The following is a 23482-nucleotide window of genomic DNA, read 5'->3' on the forward strand; positions in this document are numbered from 1 at the left end:
GAACAAATGTTCAAATAAATGTATTCGAGTAGTCTGATGATGTTTGCACATCGCAAGAAATGCGTCTTGAGATTTTTGTACTCGATTAGAGTGGTCTGACCAGAGATGCTAACATCCCATTGATTGATATCCACTTACGCTCCACACTGACATCTACAGAGAAAACATCACCAGCTTCAACAGTGAATGTACAATGCGTGGTGGGGATTTAAATCTGACGAAGACCAACATTCTCTGGAGATCAGACAAGGCATTCGGCTGCTTCTAGCTGGGATCAACCAACACCGTCTAAAAAGGTTAGCAGCATGCATGCCAACAATGAGCAGAAATTCTAGCAACGGATCTCGGCAGCTAGCTAGTTAAATTGTTTTTCTAGCTCGTTAGCTTTCCTGTTAGCAATAAGCTCGCTAACGTAGACAACGACGGGTTGAGCTAACAATTTAGTAGCAAAACAACGTAGCTAGTTATCCATATAGAATTTGTGGAGGGTTACCAATTGTAATGTGGGAATTGGGGAATATTACAAATGTATCTAACGTTAGCAAACTGCATTTCTGAGCTGTGGTTTATTAGCTAACGTTAACTAGCCCGCGAGACTGCTAACGTTAGCTAATATGCTAACGTTAAATAGCAGCCACCTAAGTTTGTTGGCTGGCTAGGTAGTTACAGTTGTAGTAATATTATTTACTTTAATATCAGTTGTGTGTTAACATTATCCAACCATCAAATAGTGTAACTGAATGTGGAACTCTGGCGAGCGTGTGTCATTTCACACTAACAAGTAGCTAGAAAACCAGTAGTAGACAGGCAAGCTTCATATGAGACAATAGAAAAACCGAAACGGGTACAGCCCAGATACATAGGTGCATAACAAATATTTAGTCTATCAGGATTGTTTTGGACGTTTTCATTATGTGCCTTGCTATGACCGAACAAACTAATATACCAAATTGACCTCCTATAGGGATAAAATAATAAATCCATATTTGGAACGTTTTTAACTGACGGTGACGCGCAACACAGACCAAGAGAAGGTGCACGAACGAACTTATTCACGAACGACCGTAGAGAGGACGGCTCGAACACCCGCTGCTTCCAGTTTTACCTACGCCCCAATCCGAGCGGTTCATGCGAAGGAAGGGACTCCAGAACAGGCCGATTACGAAGATAGCAAGGCGAGGGAAATAGGCTACGGCAAACCTCCATCTCGCCCAGATACCTCCATTACGTCCACCTACCACCGCTCCCTTCAGCCATGGACCCCCCGAGGACTCGGTCGCGGTCACGGTCAGGTTTTTTTCACTATGGCATGAACGGTGGTGGCAACAGCAATAACGCAATCAACAACGGGAACATGAATGCCAGCGGAGGGATCGGGGTGAACTACCCGCAACAGAACAACACCGGCTGGGCTCCGCACACAGTGCGCAGCTATACAGAGAACCAGCACACCCAGGGGAACTACCTGTCTAGCGGGGCGCAACGCCACGCTTCGCATGGAGCACACAGACACCCCGGCACTGGTAAGCGTCAACGTCTCCCTCCCTTTTCCCTACTAATCTTGATGCATCACACCCCGTGCATAGTTGAGTGTACCATGCAATTTAGCAGGTGCCAGGCTTGACATGTAAACAGTGCAGTGTTCCTCTTAGCTGTATAACATCTTCAGTGCAGGGTTCTAGCTGTTTGTCTGAAAATATTCTCATCCAGTGTTTTCTGTAGTCAGGTGACTGAGGGGTATGGACAGAAACTGTTAGTAGCATCCTCACTGCTTATGTGAAAGGCCTGAACTGCCTGTTTGATCAATAAATTGCCTACATTTCCAAACAACATTCATATATTTCAATTACTGAAAGATGGCTCATGCTGCCTCCAAAGAGTATTTTTAAGGGAGCTTTGGACAAATGGGAGCTGGATGAGACAGTTTTGGACATGGTAAATTAGCATGTGGAGGTATGTTTTGAATCGATAGCCCAAATTGATTTCAAGAAAAGACGTTCATTATTTGCACTCCGCAATTTTATATACAGGGAATTCAATCTGTGTTACCCAGTAGTGTTTTGTGGGTTCCACTTGCGTTAGAGATGTCGACGTATTCTCTTTAACACCCAGGAAGCTCCTATTCAAACTCCCATTAGACAGCTCTGCAATTATGTCAAAAATAAGTTTGTTACTCACCAAATATGCAGTTTTGCTGAGGAGCTCTTTATGTACACCCGTGTTACAGGCAGTATGTACTTCCAAAAATTGACAATTTTCCAAGCAGCTGGGGGGAAAAAATCTATTCGGTACCTCCAATGCATGAATCACTAATTACTGCCACGCAGAGGTCAGACGTCAACAACCGCTCAAATCAAATTATGTCGATCACATATTTATCATATGTTATTGTGGGTGTACCGAAATGCTTGTTCCTAGCTCCAACAGTGCAGTAATATCTAACAATACACACACATCTAAAAGTAAAAGAATGGAATTAAGAAATATTCAAATATTAGGACGAGCAATGTCAGAGTGGCATTGACTAAAATACAGTAGAATAGATTACTGCATATACAGTACCAGCTCAATACATTGGAGAGGCATTTTTTGGGTTGCTTGTAAATAGATATTTAGACATTTTTGGGATGTACATATTGGCTGTGACGGGACTAAATGAAGATGGTTGCTTTGTGAAACTCCTTATTTTGTGAGTAACGGAAGTATTTTGACATTACGCTTGCAAAGCTGTCTAATGGGTGTTTTGAACCAGAGCTTCCTGGGCATGTCATAACAATTTTTTCAGAACAAGCTCTATTTTGGTTGGCTCTGGTACGTTCTAATTCACATTTACATTTGTCATTTAGCAGACTCTCTTATCCAGAGACTCAGTAGTGAGTGCATACATTCTATTGTTCTTCAAACAAGAAACACACAAACTAAATTGCACAACTAATTGCATTAGTACTGTACAAAGTTAGAAGTGCGCTATTTGATAGATTCCCCCTACCTAGGGCTTCCAGTGGGGAGACCTGAGGTCAACCTACCACCGCCTCCCCATCTCGTACTTCTGAGTGGGAGACCTTCCCAGGCAGTAGCCTGCCTAGCTCACAAACTAGACTCAGGGCGCCCACTCCGACAAGGTTAATTGAACCACAGTCCATTACAGTGACATCATTGACATGACGTGCAAATGTGCGATAGAAAACAGATCGCGCAAATGTCACTATTCCGACTTTTTTTAAATATTTGTATTGTGCAGTCGCCCTGTGCCGCCCCCGGGAAGATATCGCCTATGCCTAAATCCGCCACTGGATTTAGGAGTAGCAATGGGATATAGATTGACTTTATTCAGTCAAGTTCTACACCTTTTTTAAAAACTCGTGAAACGCAAACTGTTTGCTCAAATAACCGTAAATAGCCTATGCGCCCCGACTTTGTGGCTGGCCGTAGGCCTATTAAACATGCAAAGAAATTAAATGAATGTGCCTCAAAAAGATAAGTGGATTTCAACTCCATTATTATCACTGACGTGGGATGTGTAAATTCACTCTCACACTAGATGGAGCATCATGCGCTCCCTCCATGAAAAGAATACATTTGACTGCAGCCAACTCCAGCGCACAAAAATAACACGAGTGCAGAGAGTTGGGACAGACAGCAGGCTGACAAACCAGTTGTGGTTCCCTGTCATCGCTCGACTTTGTGATTGACAGGCGCTGTCCTATCGTTCATCCGTAGAAGTTGCGTATCGTTCATTCTAGCGGGAGAAAGCTATACAGACTTCTCTGACTAGCGAATTGAAACTTTTTAAATGGAAAGAAGCCCAGTTAATTTATGAAGTGGAAAAAGTAGCTGGCTGACAATGAGTCTGTTATCGGCTGTTCACCCGACAGCCGGAGATTATGAAAACGCTGCTCTGAGGAAACATACCATTAGAACAGACTGGATTACCTCGAGGCAGAAAGGCATATGAATGAATGCAAGCTTTTAATGAAGAGCTTTTGTAATAGCTCTGCCGCCATCCGGACCTAATAAATAACCCACACAGGAATATGTGCACGCACGGACACACCTGGCTACACACTTGTGCGGCTCACAAACCTTCACACATTAGACTCACTTGCCAACACACACTGACGCACTACAAAGAGGGATTTATGGGTCTGACTGAAATTCTGTATCTCCCAGCTGTTTTATCCTCCTCCCCTGCTCTAAGCAGATGCCTCTTGAATACTGTGTGTGTGGGTTACAGCGTATTTGGTTTAGTGTGTGCTGTGAGCAGAGCTCTCGGCATGTCACGCCTCTTAACATTACTTTCAGGGGAATGTGTCTACTGGATTTGGAGGTGCTGAATATGCCACTTCATTTCACCACTGTTTCTCTCCCTCGGTCTGAGCTCGAACAGACAAACTGCTTGTTTTGGCCTTGAGGAAGAGCAGCTTAGGCTTGGCCTAGTGGCTCAATCCTGGAGCCAGGGTTGTACGAATCATGCTGCCACTGGCTCAATTAAGTGCCCTTTCTGTACCGAGGCCCAGGGACTAGGGCCTATATAACCTGGTAAACGTCACCCAACCCGGCCCAAACCTTTCCCTGTGTCACATCACACGGCTCAGTGTCTGGATCTCTGTGTCCCTCCCCGTCGGAGCTGAGCGCCAGTCGCCTGGCTGCTCTTTTCGGTTCTGCTGCCACTGGCGGAGCGTCTTTGAGCTGTCAGTCTCACCCGACTTCATAGAGCTGTGGCGTCGCAGGGAGAGGAGCGCTCTCCGATCTGTTTTTTTTCTGAGGAGCCTGAGGGAGGCAGGGGGCTAGTTGGGGGAGGGAGAGAGGTGGGGGTGTTTTTGGATTTCAGGAAATTCCGTCAGCACAGTTCAAGGGCGTCTCTGCCTGTGAAAGATTGGAGCGTGTGTCTGTGTAATATTGTAGTGTGTCTGTGAGACAGCAGAGGGGGTAGTTTTAAATTTGAGATAAGAGAGATTGTTACATTGTAGAGAGCATGGTTCTCCCTCTTGTCAGTGGAAGACAGAACATTGTCTGTTTTTTAAACCAGGCCATTCAAAGTCACTAAGACACATTCAGACCTAGACTGAGCAGACTTTATCCAGCAATACTAAGTGTGTATATGTTCCCTCAAAGGTTAAACATAATTTGGGCAGCTACTTTCTCTACAGATGGTAATCGCAGAGAGGGTTTAAAGGAGCATGACTGCTGCTGTACATGTTAACCAGGCCCGTCCAGGTCTATGTTTGAGTCTTTGTATAGCCTACTGCCTGGTTTGGCCCTCCTGTTATTCTCTTTCTCTGGCCTATAGGTGTCCTTCACTTCCACCCTGATAACGTCTGCAGTGATGAGCGGGACAAGGTGAGTATATTTTCCTATTACACCCAGTATCAGGACCGCTGTAGGAATGCTATAGCATGGTGTTAAAATGGAACTGACAGTGTTTTAGCAGCATGAAATCTTATAAAACTATGTTCATATGATGCTTTTATTTTTTTGTAACATGTTCTGTCAAGCGGGCACATAGATATGGTCATTTTCACTGTGTCAAACTTTCATAGAATGTTTGGGAATGATGTAGAGTAAGGCATTTGGCTTAGATTTTTATAGCAATATAGAGTGGGAAAGTGGCTGTGCATTTGAACAATTAAGACACTGCAGTAAATAAAACCGAATAAAAATGCCAGTCTTGTCCAGGCTACACAGATTGGTGCACCATAGCCAATCAGCTACAGTAGGCCTATATGCAAATAATCCATTTGCTACATGGTTCTGCCATCCCTCACTTGGAACTAGAGTGTTTACAGGCAGTAGCAACAGCACAACATTAGATCATTAGAAAGCATTTGCCAAAAGTCACAAAATATACCGGACTGTATTTCTGCACATACAGTACCAGGCAAAAGTTTGGACGTGCCTACTCATTCAAGTTTTTCTTTATTTTTACTATATTCTAGAATGTTGAATAATAGTGAAGTCATCAAAACTATGAAATAACACATGGAATCATCTAGTAAGCAAAAAAGTGTTAAACAAATCAAAATATATTTTATATTCTTCAAAGTATCCACCCTTTGCCTTGATGACAGCTTTGCACACTCTTGGCGGTCTCTCAACCAGCTTCATGAGGTAGTCACCTGGAATGCATTTCAATGAACAAGTGTGCCTTGTTCATTTCAGGAATTTCTTTCCTTAATACGTTTGAGCCAATCAGTTGTGTTGTGACAAGGTAGGGGTGGTATACAGAAGATTGCCCTATTTGATAAAATACCAAGTCCATATTATGGCAAGAACAGCTCAAATAAGCAAATAGAAATGGCAGCAAATCATGACTTTAAGACATGGTCAGTCAATACGGAACATTTCAAGAACTTTGAAAGTTTCTTCCACTGCAGTTGCAAAAACCAAGTGCTATGATGAAACTGGCTCGTGTGGACCGCCACAGGAAAGGAAGACCCAGAGTTACTTCTGCTGCAGAGGATAAGTTCATTAGTTACCAGCCTCAGAAATTGCAGTCAAAATAAATGCTTCACAGAGTTCAAGTAACAGACACATCTCAACATCAACAGTTCAGGGGTGACTGTGTGAATCAGGCCTTCATGGTTGAATTGCTGCAAAGAAACCACTACTAAAGGACACCAATAATAAGAAGAGACTTGCTTGGACCAAGAAACACGAGCGATGGACTTTAGAACGTTGGACATCTGTCCTTGGTCTGATAAGTCCAAATCTTAGGTTTTTGGTTACAACCGCCCTGTCTTTGTGAGACGCAGAGTAGGTGAACGGATTATCTCCGCATGTGTGGTTCCAACAGTGAAGCATGGAGGAGGTGGTGTGGGGGTGCTTTGCTGGTAACACTGTCGTGATTTATTTAGAATTCAAGGCATACTTAACCAGTATGGCTACCACAGCATTCTGCAGCGATACGCCATCCCATCTGGTTTGCACTTAGTGGGACTTAGTGTTTTTTTTCAACAGGGCAATGACTCAAAACACACCTCCAGACTCTGTAAGGGCTATTTGACCAAGGAGAGTGATGGAGTGCTGAATCAGATGACCTGGCCTCCACAATCACCCAACCTCAACCCAATTGAGATGGTTTGGGGTGAGATGGACCGCAGAGTGAAGGAAAAGCAGCCAACAAGTGCTCAGTATATGTTCTCAAAGCATTCCAGGTGAAGCTGGTTGAGAGAATGCAATGAGTGTGCAAAGCTGTCATAAAGGTGGCTACTTTGATGAATCACAAACATAATATATTTTGATTTAACTTTTTTGCTTCCTACATGATTCCATGTAGTTTTGATGTCTTCACTATTATTCTACAATGTAGAAAATAGTAAATAATAAAGAAACCCTTGAATGAGTAGGTGTCCGCTTTTGACTGGTACTGTATGTAAATACCACGGAGTCTTCTTACATTTGGGAAATGTACAGTCCTATTGATCAAACCACGAACAGGTAGGGATCTCCTCCCTTTGACTATTAGATCAACAACTGTTAGATTTAACCTCATATTGTTCTGGCTAACGCTAACAGTGGACAAACCCTCTCAAAAGGTTTCAGCTTGTATTTGGCTGTCAAAATTGCACTGATAAACGATGGAGAATAATAGTAGCCTGCTTGCCATTTTACAAACGAGGTATCCATAGTTGGCATAAGTCGTTTTTAAGTTCAGCCTAGTTAACTAGCAAAATGATTCACATTTCTTGCTAGATACCCAAAAGACACCAATATCTCTAGCTACAGTCACCGAAAAATGTATATGGGGGAAGTTGGCCACTCATCCACTCATTGGTGACTTGACATCCTTCCAACGGTTAGGTAGCTAGCTAGGCTCTGTGCTTTTAGCTTACTAAATGAATAGCTACATGAATAGATAAGCTAACCTATTAACCACGTTATGATATACTTGTGATGCCCTCGCTTGTTTGATTGTATTGGCCTTAATTGTCTTTTTTTTGTGTCAAATATTGAGTTAACTGAAACCGTGCATCCGTATGAATGGCTGTAAGCAGCAAACAATGTACCAGCTGTGATTTACAACCAGAGAGCAATTTTTGTTGGACTACCAAGAAATGTAATGGTGAATTATATTAATCATGCATTAAACTGCATCCATCTATTCTGTCAACAGTACCCTACTCTGCGTCAGGTCCTATTTCGCTAAAAATTCCATATTTTTAAAAACATTATATGAAGTTGGGTTTGTAGCATAAATTGGGAATTTTGTTTTTGATTTATAATTCTGTTTTAATATCTGCAAAGTAGTTAACTCTGTCAGTTCTACTTAAAAAAAGTATCTGTCTCTCTCTCTCTCTCTCTCTCTCTCTCTCTCTGTAGATGGAGGACAGTCCTAGCCCTAAGCGACAGCGTCTTTCCCAGCAGTCTATGTTAGATCTAAGCTCTGCCCCTCCCCCCGCCCCATCTTCTCCCATTCGTCCCTGGGAGCTACCCCACACCCCCACTACCTGGGCCCCACCCCCACCCAGTCGCAGACCACACCCACACTACCTGCCAGAGCGATGCCACACTCCTGTCCGCAACCGCCGCAGGTAAGTGTGTGTGTTAAATGTTACAATGGGTTCGGCATCATTGTAGAGTAATTTTTCCTCTGGGCATTATCTGTTGTGATGAGGATGTTTGGTAGAAAGAGACTGACATCTTAATTTCTCCCTCTCTCTTCCCCCCCCCAGTCCTCCAATGAGACGCCAGCGAGGCCGCCGTGACCGTCTCCCCCACCACCAACCCCCCCACCCTCATCACCACCACTACCACCACCATTACCACAACCCGCACCATCACCCCCACCACAGCCTCTCAGCAGGACTTCAGGATGAGAACTACCGCCACCCCGTCCCCCCTCAGAGTTACCCCTATAACCAGCCTGAGGAGCGCCCCTACCACCCCCCCAACCTGTCCCCTCGCCCCCTCCACCACCCTGCTAACCTGTCCCCCAGGCTGATGCACCCTCACCCCCCTCAGCAGCAGAGCAGTATGGTGCTGGACCTCCATGACCAGGTCAGTGAGGAAACAGGAAGCTGCTTTTTACAGTTGTCAATAAAGCATTATTGAATTTGATTAGGGCCATCTTTTATGCTTCTACGTGGGGGTTCAGGTAGTGTGGTTGTTTGAACTCTGATTTTTGACTTCTGCTCAGGTGTCGTACCCAGTCTCTCCCCCTGGCGGCCCCCCCGGCCTGCCCTCCCACTCGGCCCCCCAGCAGCTCCCAGCATGCTCGGTGGTCTTTAGTGGGCAGCACTACCCTGTCTGCAGTGTCCCTCCATCTGTGAGTTCAACTAGCCTGACTGTCTGACTTGTGTATCTCTTTGATACTCTGACACTGATCATAATGTCTACTTCATGTACAGTTCCTTCAGAAAGTATTTATACCCCTTGATTTATTCCACATTTTGTTGTTACAGCCCGATTGCAAAATTGATTAACACAAAATAATTCACCCATCTACACACAATACAATAACACAATAGACAATTTTCAGATCTTGACAGGGATTTTCAAGTAGATTTAAGTCAAAACTAACTCGACCACTCGAACATTCAGTCTTCTTGGTAAGCAACTCCAGTGTAGATTTGGCCTTGACCTTTTAACAGAACAATACAATTCATCTCCCAGTGTCTGGTGGAAAGCAGACTGAAGCAGGTTTTCCTCTAGGATTTTGCCTGTGCTTAGCTCCATTCTGTTTTTTTCTTAGTCCTAGAAAACTCCCCACTCAATGATTACAAGCATACCCATAACATGATGCAGCCACCACTTTGCTTGAAAATATGGAGAGCGGTACTAAGTAATGTCTTGAATTTGATTTGCCCCAAACATAACACTTTGTATTCAGGACAAAAAGTGATTAGCTTTGCCACATTTTTTTGCTGTTAACCTCTAACACCTCCCAAACCCTGATCCGGGAGCACCCCCATCAGTAGAAAAGCTACTAGCATAGCCTAGCATAGCGTCACAAGTAAATAGTAGCATCTAAATATCATTAAATCACAAGTCCAAGACACCAGATGAAAGATACACATCTTGTGAATCCAGCCATCATTTCTGATTTTTAAAATGTTTAACAGGGAAGACACAATATGTAAATCTATTAGCTAACCACGTTAGCAAAATACACCACTTTTTTACTCCACCATTTTTTTACTCCATCAGTAGCTATCACAAATTCGACCAAATAAAGATATAAATAGCCACTAACCAAGAAACAACTTCATCAGATGACAGTCTGATAACATATTTATTGTATAGCATATGTTTTGTTAGAAAAATGTGCATATTTCAGGTATAAATCATAGTTTACCATTGCAGCCACCATCACAACTCTCACCAAAGCGACTAGAATAACTACAGAGACCATTGTGTATTACCTAATTACTCATCATAAAACATTTCTTAAAAATACACAGCGTACAGCAGATGAAAGACACAGATCTTGTGAATCCAGCCAATATTTCAGATTTTCTAAGTGTTTTACAGCGAAAACACAATATAGCGTTATATTAGCATAGCAAACATCACAACCGCATTGATTCAAGCCAAACATAGCGATTACGTATAAACCACCAAAAGATATTAATTTTTTCACTAACCTTCTCAGAATTCTTCAGATGACAGTCCTATAACATCATATTACACAATGCATATAGAGTTTGTTCGAAAATGTGCATATTTAGCGGCACAAATCGTGGTTATACAATGAGAAAAGTAGCAAAGCTGCCCAGAAAATGGCAGGAGAAATCTTTGAAGAGGCACCTATTCTAATCAGTAACTATTCCAAAACTTGACTAAAAAATACAGGTTGGACAGCAATTGAAAGACAAATTAGTTCTTAATGCAATCGCTGGGTTAGATTTTTAAAATTAACGTTACTTCAAGCATACAGCGTGCGCTAAAGCGAGACCGCACCATAATTCATGGCGGAATTATTATCTGACATTTGTCAACATAAGTACGAATTAACAGCATAAAGACTGCTTACTATTAGCTGAGCTTCCATCAGAATCTTGGGCAAGGTGTCCTTTCTCCAGAACAATCGTCTTTGGGTTGAAAGATGTCCTCTTGTCCGGTCGAAATAGCCGCTAATGTTAGCCGCCAACTGGAGAGGTGTCCAACTCGTGAAAACGCATGGCAAAGAAATCCCAGAAAATCGCAATAAACTGCTATAAACTGCTAAGTCGGTTTAAATTAACTACCTTATGATGTCTTTAACACCTATAACGAATAAAAACATGACCGGAGATATAGAACTACTAAAACGAAAGCGTTTGCAGGAAGCCATTGTGATGTCTTCATGCGTCAGGCGCACCGTTGAAAAGGACGGTACTTCCATTCCACGGTCTTATATAAGGTCCCAGATTGCGCAATCCACTCCATTCAAATTCTCCCCGCTTACTGACATCTAGAGGAAGACGTATGCAGTGCATGTAGCCCGATGGCTTACATGGGGACTTATAAACTGACCTCAGAACAGGGACCTCGATTTCTGAAATCTCACTCCCTGACAGGAAATGTGCTGCAGAATGAGTTCTGTTTCACTCACAGACATAATTCAAACGGTTTTAGAAACTAGAGAGTGTTTTCTATCCAATAGTAATAATAATATGCATATTGTACGAGCAAGAATTGAGTACGAGGCAGTTTAATTTGGGAACTCATTTTAACAAAGTCTAAATGGCGCCCCCATAGGCTCAAGAAGTTAATCCAACTATTCACAAACTGAGGTACGTGCAATGCCATCGGGGGTACGCCAAATAAAAATGTGATTCACATTTAAAAAAAATCATTATTCACATTTTCAAACGGTACATTTATGGTTTCCAATGGGGCTATGCATTTGGGTGAGTTTTCTCTCTCGCCTGAGTAGCCTCGTTTCACTGCCAAAAATAAAATCCAACCATCTAGTGTTAAGCGAAATAATGCAATGTCAAATAATTAACATCCAATCACATTAACTGTTACTCTCTTGCGGGAAACCTTCACTCTTGCACAGACATTTAGAAACAAAACATGACAATAATATTTAAAAAATAATCCACAGGAGTTTTGAGTGAGAATTAAGACGCTTTTGAGTAGTAAGACATGTATAAAAGCAACAGATACCATTTAATATGAAGGGTATAGAAGTGTATTTATATGGTGAGCTACCGAGTGGCTACGACAGGCAAGCCCCATAATATTGTGGAGGACTTAATTCTTGCTGCTGCTGTGGATATGGCTGGAACAATGCTGGGGGAAAGGCCAAAACTAAACAGACAATGTCTTCATCAAACACTGTTTCATGACGCATCAGTGACATGGCAGGAGATGTTTTGAAACAATTACTGCTTCGCATACAAGCCAGTGAATTGTATATGTTACAGCTGGATGAGTCAACAGACGTGGCGGGCCTGGCACAGCTCCTGGTATATGTCCGTTACGTTTATGACGGGTCAATTAAGGAAGACATCCTCTTCTGCAAGCCACTGGAAACTAGGATAACATGAGAGGATATTTCTACTGGACAGCTTTGACATCAAATGGACTTTGGTGGTCAAGATGTATTGGTATCTGTACCGATGGTGCAAAAGCCATGACAGGAAGACCTAGTGGAGTGGGAACGCGTGAGCAAGCAGTTGCTCCCGAGGCCACTTGGGTACACTGCAGCGTCCACCGAGAGGACTTTGTTAAAGCAAGGCCCCTGAACTCTCGTGAATCTTCTGCACCATGCAATGATATGGGCAGCGACCATGTAACGCTTTTACAACGTACAGTAGTGCGCTGGTTTTATTTGTTATTTTTGTTATTTCACCATTTATTTAACCAGGTAGGCTAGTTGAGAACAAGTTCTCATTTACAACTGCGACCTGGCCAAGATAAAGCAAAGTTGTATGACAAAAACCACACAAAGTTACACATAAACAAACATAACACAATAGAAAAATTTATGTACAGTGTGTGCAAATGTAGTAAGGTTAGGGAGGTAAGGCAATAAATAGGCCATAGAGGTGAAATAATTTACGATTTAGCATTAATACTGGAGTGATATATGTGCAAGTAGAGATACTGGGGTGCAAGAGGGTAAGTAATAATATGGGGATGAGGTAGTTGGGTGTGCTATTTATAGATTGGCTGTGTACAGGTTCAGTGATCGGTAAGCTGCTTTGACAGCTGATGCTTAAAGTTAGAGAGGGAGATATAATTTTTTTGCAATTCGTTCCAGTCATTGACAGCAGAGAACTGGAAGGAAAGGCAGCCAAAGTAAGTGTTGGCTTTGGGCATGACCAGTGAAATATACCTGCTGGAGCGCGTGCTACGGGTGGGTGTTGCTATGGTGAGATGAGATAAGGCGGAGCTTTAACTAGCAAAGACTTATAGATGACCTGGAGCCAGTGGGTTTGTCGACAAATATGTAGTGAGGGCCAGCCAACGAGAGCATACAGGTCGCAGTGGTGGGTAGTATATGGGGCTGTGGTGACAAAACGGATCGCACTGTGATAGACTACATCCAATTTGCAGAGTAGAGTGTTGGAGGTTATTTTGTAAATGACATCGCCGAAGTCAAGGATCGGTAGGATAGTCAGTTTCACGAGGGTATGTTTGGCAGCGTGAGTGAAGGAGGCTTTGTTGCGATATAGGAAGCTGATTCTAGATGTAATTTTGGATTGGAGATGTTTAATGTGAGTCTGGAAGGAGAGTTTACAGTCTAACCAGACACCTAGAATATATGGATAACTACAAATACCTAAGTCAGAACCGTCCATATAGTGATGCCGGGCGGGCAGAGATCGGTTGAAGAGCATGGATTTAATTTTACTAGCGTTTAAGAGCAGTTGGAGGCCACCTAAGGAGTGTTGTATGGCGTTGAAGCTCGTTTGAAGGTTTGTTATCACGGTGTCCAAAGAAGGGCCAGATGTATACAGAATGGTGTCGTCTGCAAATCAAATCAAATGTATTTATATAGCCATTCGTACATCATCTGATATCTCAAAGTGCTGTACAGAAACCCAGCCTAAAACCCCAATTGGCAAGCAATGCAGGTGTAGAAGCACGGTGGCTAGGAAAAACTCCCTAGAAAGGCCGAAACCTATAGGAACCAGGCTATGAGGGGTGGCCAGTCCTCTTCTGGCTGTGCCGGGTGGAGATTATAACTTGCTCGGGCAAGTTGCTGCAGGGGGTGCTGAGATGTTGGTTATCAAGGGGCAAATTATCAAGGGGCAAATTTTTTCAATTGAGAGACGAGGTTAAAGTTCTGCTTTACTGACCACAATTTTTAATTGTCTGACCACTTGCATGGTGACGAGTTTTCACACGACTGGCCTATCTGGGTGATGTTTTTTCTCGCCTGAATGATCTGAATCTAGGATTACAGGGACTCCACAACTATATTCAATGTGCGGGACAAAATTGAGGCTATGATTAAGAAGTTGGAGCTCTTTTCTGTCTGCATTAACAAGGACAACACACAGGTCTTTACATCATTGTATGATTTTTTTTGTGTGCAAATGAACTCAAGCTTATGGACAATGTCAAATGTGATATAGTGAAGAATCTGAGTGAGCTGGGTGCGCAATTACGCAGGTACTTTCCCAAAACGGACGACACAAACTGGATTCGTTATCCCTTTCATGCCCTGCCTCCAGTCCACTTATCGATATCTGAACAAGAGAGCCTCATCGAAATTGCAACAAGCGGTTCTGTGAATGATTTAAATTCAATTGAAGCCACTGCCAGTTTTCTGGATAGGGCTGCGCTATCCTGCCTTGGCAAATCGTGCTGTCAAGACACTGATGCCCTTTGCGACCACGTACCTATGTGAGAGTGGATTCTCGGCCCTCACTAGCATGAAAACGAAATACAGGCACAGACTGTGTGGGAAATGATATATGACTGAGACTCTCCAATACAACATTGCAGAGTTACAGTGGGGCAAAAAAGTATTTAGTCAGCCACCAATTGTGCAAGTTCTCTTACTTAAAAAGATGAGAGGCCTGTAATTTTCATCATAGGTACACTTCAACTATGACAGACAAAATGAGGGGGGAAAAATCCAGAAAATCACATTGTAGGATTTTTTATGAATTTATTTGCAAATTATGGTGGAAAATAAGTATTTGGTCAATAACAAAAGTTTATCTCAATACTTTGTTATATACCCTTTGTTGGCAATGACAGAGGTCAAACGTTTTCTGTAAGTCTTCACAAGGTTTTCACACACTGTTGCTGGTATTTTGGCCCATTCCTCCATGCAGATCTCCTCTAGAGCAGTGATGTTTTGGGGCTGTTGCTGGGCAACACGGACTTTCAAGTCCCTCCAAAGATTTTCTATGGGGTTGAGATCTGGAGACTGGCTAGGCCACTCCAGGACCTTGAAATGCTTCTTACGAAGCCACTCCTTCATTGCCCGGGCGGTGTGTTTGGGATCATTGTCATGCTGAAAGACCCAGCCACGTTTCATCTTCAATGCCCTTGCTGATGGTAGGCTTTGTTACTTTGGTCCGAGCTCTCTGCAGGTCATTCACTAGGTCCCCCCGTGTGGTTCTGGGATTTTTGCTCACCGTTCTTGTGATCATTTTGACCCTACGGGGTGAGATCTTGCGTGGAGCCCCAGATCGAGGGAGATTATCAGTGGTCTTGTATGTCTTCCATTTCCTAATAATTACTCCCACAGTTGATTTCTTCAAACCAAGCTGCTTACCTATTGCAGATTCAGTCTTCCCAGCCTGGTGCAGGTCTACAATTTTGTTTCTGGTGTCCTTTGACAGCTCTTTGGTCTTGGCCATAGTGGAGTTTGGAGTGTGACTGTTTGAGGTTGTGGACAGGTGTCTTTTATACTGATAACAAGTTCAAACAGGTGTCATTAATACAGGTAACGAGTGGAGGGCAGAGGAGCCTCTTAAAGAAGAATTTACAGGTCTGTGAGAGCCAGAAATCTTGCTTGTTTGTAGGTGACCAAATACTTATTTTCCACCATAATTTGCAAATAAATTCATTAAAAATCCTACAATGTGATTTTCTGGATTTTTTTCTCATTTTGTCTGTCATAGTTGAAGTGTACCTATGATGAAAATTACAGGCCTCATCTTTTTAAGTGGGAGAACTTGCACAATTGGTGGCTGACTAAATACTTTTTTGCCCCACTGTATGTGCATCCTTTCAAGCACACCCTTCTCATTAACCTGTGGTGAGTTATTCACAATATGATGAACAAATAAGGTTTTATATGTAAGATGGTTAAATAAAGAGCAAAATTATTGATTATTATATTATTTGTGCCCTGGTCCTATAAGAGCCCTTTGTCACCGGGTTGTGACAAACTCACACTCATGTTTAATAAATGTATTGTGTGTGTGTGGCAGGCTTACAATGATGGCAAAGAAACATTTAAGTGTGCTGACCCTGGTGCTAGAGGGGGTACACAGCTGGAGGTTGAATGTTTGAAGGGGTACTGGGCTATAAAACGTTTGGGAACCACTGCTTTATTGTCTTGTTGCAAACAATGCATGTTTTGGAATATGTTTATTCTGTACAGGCTTCCTTCTTTTCACTCTCATTTAGGTGTTGCGGAGTAACTACAATGTTGTTGATCCATCCTCCGTTTTCTCCTATCACAGCCATTAAACTCTGTAACGGTTTAAAATTCACCATTGGCCTCATGGTTTCCTACCTCTCCGGGAGCTGTGTTAGGGAGGACGCCTGTGTCTTTGTAGTGACTGGGTGTATTGCAGCACCATCCAAAGTATAATTAATAACTTCACCATGCTCAAAGGGATATTCAATGGCTGCTTTTTAAATGTTTTACCCGTCTACCAATAGGCGCCCTTTGCGAGGCATTGGAAAACCTCCCTGGTCTTTGTGGTTGAATCTCTGTTTGAAATTCACTGCTCGACTGAGGGACCTTAAAATTATCTGTATGTATGGGTTACAGAGATGAGGTAGTAATACAAAAATAATGTTCAACACTATTGCACACAGTGAGTCCATGCAACTTATGTGACGCCTTAACACACAATTTTACTCATTACCTTATTTAAGCTTGCCATAACAAAAGGGTTGAATAGTTATTGACTCATGACATTTTTTGTATTTTCATTTTTTATTAATTCAAATAACAATGTGAAAAACAATTCCACTTTGACATTATGGGGTTTGGTGTGTAGGCCAGTGACAATGTGGAAAAGGTCAAGGGGTGTGAATACTTCCTGAAGGCACTGTACCTCCTTCCTACCCTGTTTTCCATCAGTATGTGTGTTCATATCCATGTGTACGTAATGCATCTTTGTCGTGGGTGTCAATAATTGGAGCCTTTTGTGTATATACTCAGGACCGTTTCCTTTATACTGTTTTTCCACTGTATTTATCCTAGATTCTAGACATAGCTCATTGTGGTAGATCTACTGCTGTGCATATCATTCCTAGTATGTATTTTTGGTGCATGTACTCGGATTGCATTTGGGTTACTGGTCATGTTTGGATTGGTAAATGGATTTGTTCTGACGTGACTTCTAGTTTTTGATTTATTAGTTGTACTTGTTTTGACATTTTACTGCCCTGTTCGGAGCTAGTAACACACACCAGCATTTTACTGCCCTGTAAGGAGCTAGTAACACACACAAGCATTTTACTGCCCTGTAAGGAGCTAGTAACACACACACCAGCATTTTACTGCCCTGTAAGGAGCTAGTAACACACACAAGCATTTTACTGCCCTGTAAGGAGCTAGTAACACACACACCAGCATTTTACTGCCCTGTAAGGAGCTAGTAACACACACACCAGCATTTTACTGCCCTGTAAGGAGCTAGTAACACACACACCAGCATTTTACTGCCCTGTAAGGAGCTAGTAACACACACCAGCATTTTACTGCCCTGTAAGGAGCTAGTAACACACACACCAGCATTTTACTGCCCTGTAAGGAGCTAGTAACACACACACCAGCATTTTACTGCCCTGTAAGGAGCTAGTAACACACACACACCAGCATTTTACTGCCCTGTAAGGAGCTAGTAACACACACACACCAGCATTTTACTGCCCTGTAAGGAGCTAGTAACACACACACCAGCATTTTACTGCCCTGTAAGGAGCTAGTAACACACACACCAGCATTTTACTGCCCTGTAAGGAGCTAGTAACACACACACCAGCATTTTACTGCCCTGTAAGGAGCTAGTAACACACACACCAGCATTTTACCGCACCTGCTATAACATCTGCAACCAATACACTTTGTATAGAGGAGAGATGAAATCATAATGTCATATGGTATTTCTCTCTCTCAGGTTCTGCAGACGTGCTCTGTGCAACATCTGCCCATGCCCTACCCGTTCCCCTCTCTGCTGTCCAGTGACCCCACCTTTCTCCTGCCCCCTCAACACCTGTCCCACCATCCCCCTCACATCCCCCAGCCCGGACAGTTTGGATCCTACCCCACACAGCAGGCCAGATCGGTGAGTGGCGCTAGGGTTTTACAAAAGGGGTGTGTGCTAGTGTGTTCAGTCTAGCATTACAAGCCATTTGAAGCTCATTAATGACATCTCTCTCGCTCTTTTTAACCTAGCCGTTACAGAGGATAGAGAATGACGTGGAGCTGTTGGGGGAGCACTTGTCGTTAGGGGCGGGTCTACACTACCCCCCTGCGGCCCACCCCGGCCTGCCCCCCCACTCCACTCAGCTCCATTTCCTCTCCCATGAGCCTCTTCCACAGGAGTTCTTTGGAGTGGTGAGTGTCTCTCTTGCCTCTGCTCATTATCCCCAATCCCCTTTAGCTCTCCCACATCAGAGGGATTGTTGCATCATTATCTTGTAACTCATTTAAAAGGCCTGCGTTGGATGTTTTTTCAGTTGGTCATATGAAATCCAGAAATTATTTCTCCCTTCTCTTTCAGTCGTATCCTAACTTCATGCCACGGCGAATCCCAGGACGACGCTACCGCTCGCAGCAGCCACTGCCACCCTCGCCTTACCACCCCAGTTTCCTGCCTTACTTCCTGTAAGTCACCCATCTAGCTCTACATCATGGGTGTTGTAGTTTAGACAATCAGGAGACTCTGTCCTATTGGTTGGAAGTAGCCTACTCTTGTGGCATAGCGTATTTGTGTGAATGCAGTCAAGCTCTTTTGTACTCTGTTTGTCACATGAGCTGTGTATGCGTAGTGTCTGTAGGTAAGTGCGTTTCTCTCCCTGTCTGTCAGCTCTATGCTGCCAGTCCAACCTACAGGCCCTGCCATCAGCCTGGAGCTAGACGTAGATGACGGAGAGGTGGAGAACTACGAGGCTCTTCTCAACCTGGCCGAGCGTCTGGGAGAGGCCAAACTCCGAGGACTGACTAAGGGAGACATCGAGCAGCTGCCTTCCTATAGGTTCAACCACAACAACCACCAATCAGAACAGACGCTGTGAGTACTTCCCCTTGACCTACCAGAACCGAGGATACTATCCTCCTCGCTGATCCGAGTATACAGCTGGTGGTTTTGTTGAAATGTTGTAATGAAGTTGTGTTGCAGGTGTGTGGTGTGTATGAGTGACTTTGAGTCTCGTCAACTGCTGCGAGTTCTACCCTGCAGTCATGAGTTTCACGGGAAGTGTGTCGACAAGTGGCTCAGGGTGAGTCTCTCGCTCTAGTATTTCACAAAGCACAATCAACTACACTGAACAAAAATATAAAATGCAACACGTGAAGTGTTGGTCCCATGTTTCATGAGCTGAAATAAATGATCCCAGAAATGTTCCACACGCACAAAAAGCGTATTTCTCTCCAATTTTAGAGCAGACATTTGTTTACGTCCCTGTAGGTGACCATTTCTTCTTTGCCAAGATAATCCATCCACCTGTCACGTGTGGCATATCAAGAAGCTGATTAAACAGCATGACCATTACACATGTGCATCTTGTGCTGGGGACAATAAAAGACCACTCTAGAATGTGCTGTTTTGTCACACAACACAATGCCACAGCTGTCTCAAGTTTTGATGGAGCGTGCAATTGGCATGCTGACCGCAGGAATGTCCACCAGAGCTGTTGCCAGATAATTTAATTTTAATTTCTCTACCATAAGCTGCCTCCAACCTCGTTTTTGAGAATTTGGCAGTACGTCCAACCGGCCTCGCAACCGCAGACCACATCTACGCCAGCCCAGGACCTCCATATCTGGCTTCTTCACCTGCGTGGTTGTCTGAGACCAGCCACCTGACAAAACTGTGGGTTTGCACAACCTGAAGAATTTCTGCACAAACTCAGAAACCGTCTCAGGGAAGCTCATCTGTGTGTTTGTGGTCTTCACCAGGTTCTTGACCTGACTTTAGTGGTCAAATGCTAACTTTCGATTGCCACTGGCACGCTGGAGAAGTATGCTCGTCGTGGCTGAATCCCGGTTTCAACTGTACCGGGCAGATGGCAGACTGTGGGAGAGCGGTTTGCTGATGTCAACGTTGTGAACAGAGTGCCCAATAATGGCAGTGGGGTTATGGGCAGGCATAAGCTACGGAGAATAAACACAATTGTATTTTATCGATGGCAACTTGAAAGCACAGAGATACCGTGCTGAGATCCTGAGGCCCGTTGTCATGCCATTCATCTGGCGCCATCACCTCATGTTTCAGCATGATAATGCAAGGCCCTGTGTCGCAAGGATCTGTACACAATTCCTGGAAGCCGAAAAATGTGTTGGTTCTTCCATGCTCTGGATCAACGTGTACGACAGTGTTCCAGTTCCTGCCAATGTCCAGCAACTTTGCACAACCTTTGAAGAGTTGGACAACATTCCATAGGCCACAATCAACTCAATGCGAAGGAGATGTGTCGCGCTGCATGAGGCAAATGATGGTCGCACCAGTTACTGACTGGACTTCTGATCCACGGCCCTTTTTGTTTTTAAGGTATCTGTATACCAAGTCATGTGAAATCCATAGATTAGGGCCTAATGAATTTCTTTCAATTTCCTTATGAACTGTAACTCAGTAAAATCTTTTAAATTGTTGCGTTTATATTTTTGTTCAGTATACTTCTGAGTTGGTAAACAAACTGACAGGGTGTATACTGCCAGCTGGAGTGTTATCTGAACAGGTATAAAGCCAAGGCTGGCGAAATATATATATTTTATGTTGCTTTTAAAAAAAAATCTGTGTAGTTGGCAAACGCAAGTTTCTAGATACTGTGAAACATCTTATGTCTTAATACCTAGTTCTTGATCCAACCGAAGCGTCCTCTAAAAAAACCAATCTGAAGTTCTCCTGTAATGATTAAGTCATCCCTGCGTGTTAACTATGTATCCCTCTCTCCCTCTCTGGTTGTCTCTTGCTCCAGGCTAACAGGACGTGTCCCATCTGTAGGGCTGATGCCTCTGAGGTCCAGCGAGACTCAGAGTGACCACCAGGGGGAGTCAACCACTGACTGTCAGACAGTTTTCGCACTGCCCCCCCCATCTCTTTTCCTCCTCCTGTAACTCTGCTCTCATCTCTCATTTTACTGCCCCTCCACCTTCAATCTCTTTTTGAAGTGTTTCCTCCTCCTGTAACTCTGCCCTTCATTTCTCCTTTAGCTCTCTTGCCCTTCTGTTCTCTTCATCCTCACACGCCATTCCCTCTGGTCTGGCACACCCCCCTTGTGTTTCTCTAGCTCTGGATGTCCCTCAGCTGAACCCGCTGGAGGGTGGCTGGGTGTGTGCGCGCACAAGCTAATGTCCATCCGTATGATTCCTGTCCTTGGTATGTGCCAGCGTTTGGTTTGTGTGTATGAGAGACTGTATTTTTAGTTAGTCTCTGATCATGTATTTGTGTGTTTAGACTTGGGTATCCACATGTATTTGACACTTAAGGGCCCATGCCACTCCGCTGCCTCTCTGTAGCCTGAGCTAGTTGCTTTTTGTTTAGTTTCTCTGCCTGGCAGTTTACCTCATCATTCCTGTTGGTCATTGTTACCACGACGACACGCTTCACTGTATTCCTCTGAAGTTTCTCATAATTTTTCTTTATTTTTGTTCCTTAAAAGATGATTAGTTTCTCTGACTTTGCAGTGGCACATGTGTTATATACTGTATAAATATATGAATATCTGTATACCAAATAAAAGGCTTGATATGAACTTTAAAAAAAAAAATCACATTTTTGGACCGTTTTTTAAAAATGAATTATGAGATGTGATGCAGTTGGGTTTGATTGTGCTGGATTGATTAGTCTGTTCTGGATGTTAGACTTTACGTGGTGGTTAATTAATAAAATACATGATACACACTGATTTGTCTGCTGTCTGTTTCATGTAGAGCGGAAACGCCAGAGCAAACGATGGCAGAGTGAACTTCAAAGTAGAAGCTGGGCGTCCTATCGCCTCTCACCACGGAACGCGGTCTGTCAATTTCCCGACGGTTTTACATGCTTGTCAACACCGGGAAGGTGATTTCCTTACCCCACAACCACCTGCTGCTTTTAATCGTCAGTAGTTCTGCTGTGTTTCTTCTCTCAATAGATGGGGACTGGCTTTCTGTATTTGGGCTTCAACTGTAATGACTGCAAATTGCCAACAGGTGGCGTCACTGTTCTTTGTAAGGCATGATTTATTTTACAGAGAGGGGATGGGTCTCAATTGAAGGGTCGAGCAAGCAACCAGACGGTTTCTGGTATCAAATCCCGGGTCCGACGGGGGACAAAAAGATATATATATTTGGAAGTTATAGACCTTTATTAATGTCTACATTACATTTTTGCCACATTTATTCTATTACAGATACCTTAATGCATACTTTAAATTGTGCCCTCTGACCTGCATAATGTGACCATACAGGATTACTTTCACCTCTTTTAGTCTCATTCATTGCAGACATTTACTCCCTCTCTCTCTTCCTTCTCTATCTTCTAGTTCTCTTCCACTCTCGTTATTCTCCCTCTTTCCATTTTTCTTCCTTTCACCCTGCTGCCTTATTGTTCTCTCTGCCTGCCTCCACTTTTTATTTTATTTTACTCTCCTTTGTCTGATTCATGATGACGCAGCAGCTACAACAGCGTTTCCCAAACTCGGGTTCTCTGGACCCCAAAAGATGCACATTTTGGTTTTTGCGCTAACACTACACAGCTGATTCAAATAATCAACTAATCATCCCAATTTGATCGTTTGATTCAGCTGTGTAGTGTTAGGGTAAAAAAAACTAAAAAAACTGAATGTGGATTCTGAGGAGAGAGAGACGGTTATTATTCCACACTTCATGCCCCGAGTCTAAGTAACCTGATGCATGGAGAGTTAACGAGATCCGTTTTGCACATTGTCCCTTCACGCCACACTGGTGCGTTGGGCCTGTTTTGGAACAGGCGCTCACAACTCTGTCTGTTACAGAGATACTGTCGGGATTCATCTGACCCGCCGCACATTCCACTGGGCTCGCAGATGCAGACGGACCTCAACACACAGGCGACACTTGCGTTTGCATGTGTCGTGGGATGTGCAGAGGGAGGAAGAGGGAGGGTAGAGAGAGGGGGAGTGAGTGGTAGGTAAAGGGAGGTAGAGGGAAGTAGTGGATGGA

At 43.5% G+C, this 23482-nt stretch overlaps 1 protein-coding gene across 1 annotated transcript; it reads left to right on the forward strand.

Moving 5' to 3' along the window:
* Positions 1-159: 159 nt before the first annotated feature.
* On the forward strand, positions 160-22206 carry LOC120062300 (E3 ubiquitin-protein ligase RNF38-like). Its single transcript, XM_039012154.1, has 12 exons — positions 160-296; positions 965-1523; positions 5291-5340; positions 8320-8531; positions 8673-8997; positions 9137-9265; positions 18255-18422; positions 18533-18694; positions 18861-18964; positions 19167-19370; positions 19479-19578; positions 21277-22206. The coding sequence occupies exons 2-12, from the start codon at positions 1256-1258 to the stop codon at positions 21337-21339; spliced, it is 1785 nt and encodes a 594-aa protein (XP_038868082.1). The 5' UTR covers positions 160-296; positions 965-1255; the 3' UTR covers positions 21340-22206.
* The last annotated feature ends 1276 nt before the right edge of the window (positions 22207-23482 follow it).

This window comes from Salvelinus namaycush, chromosome 17 (genome assembly GCF_016432855.1).
Source record: "Salvelinus namaycush isolate Seneca chromosome 17, SaNama_1.0, whole genome shotgun sequence".
Taxonomy (NCBI): domain Eukaryota; kingdom Metazoa; phylum Chordata; class Actinopteri; order Salmoniformes; family Salmonidae; genus Salvelinus; species Salvelinus namaycush.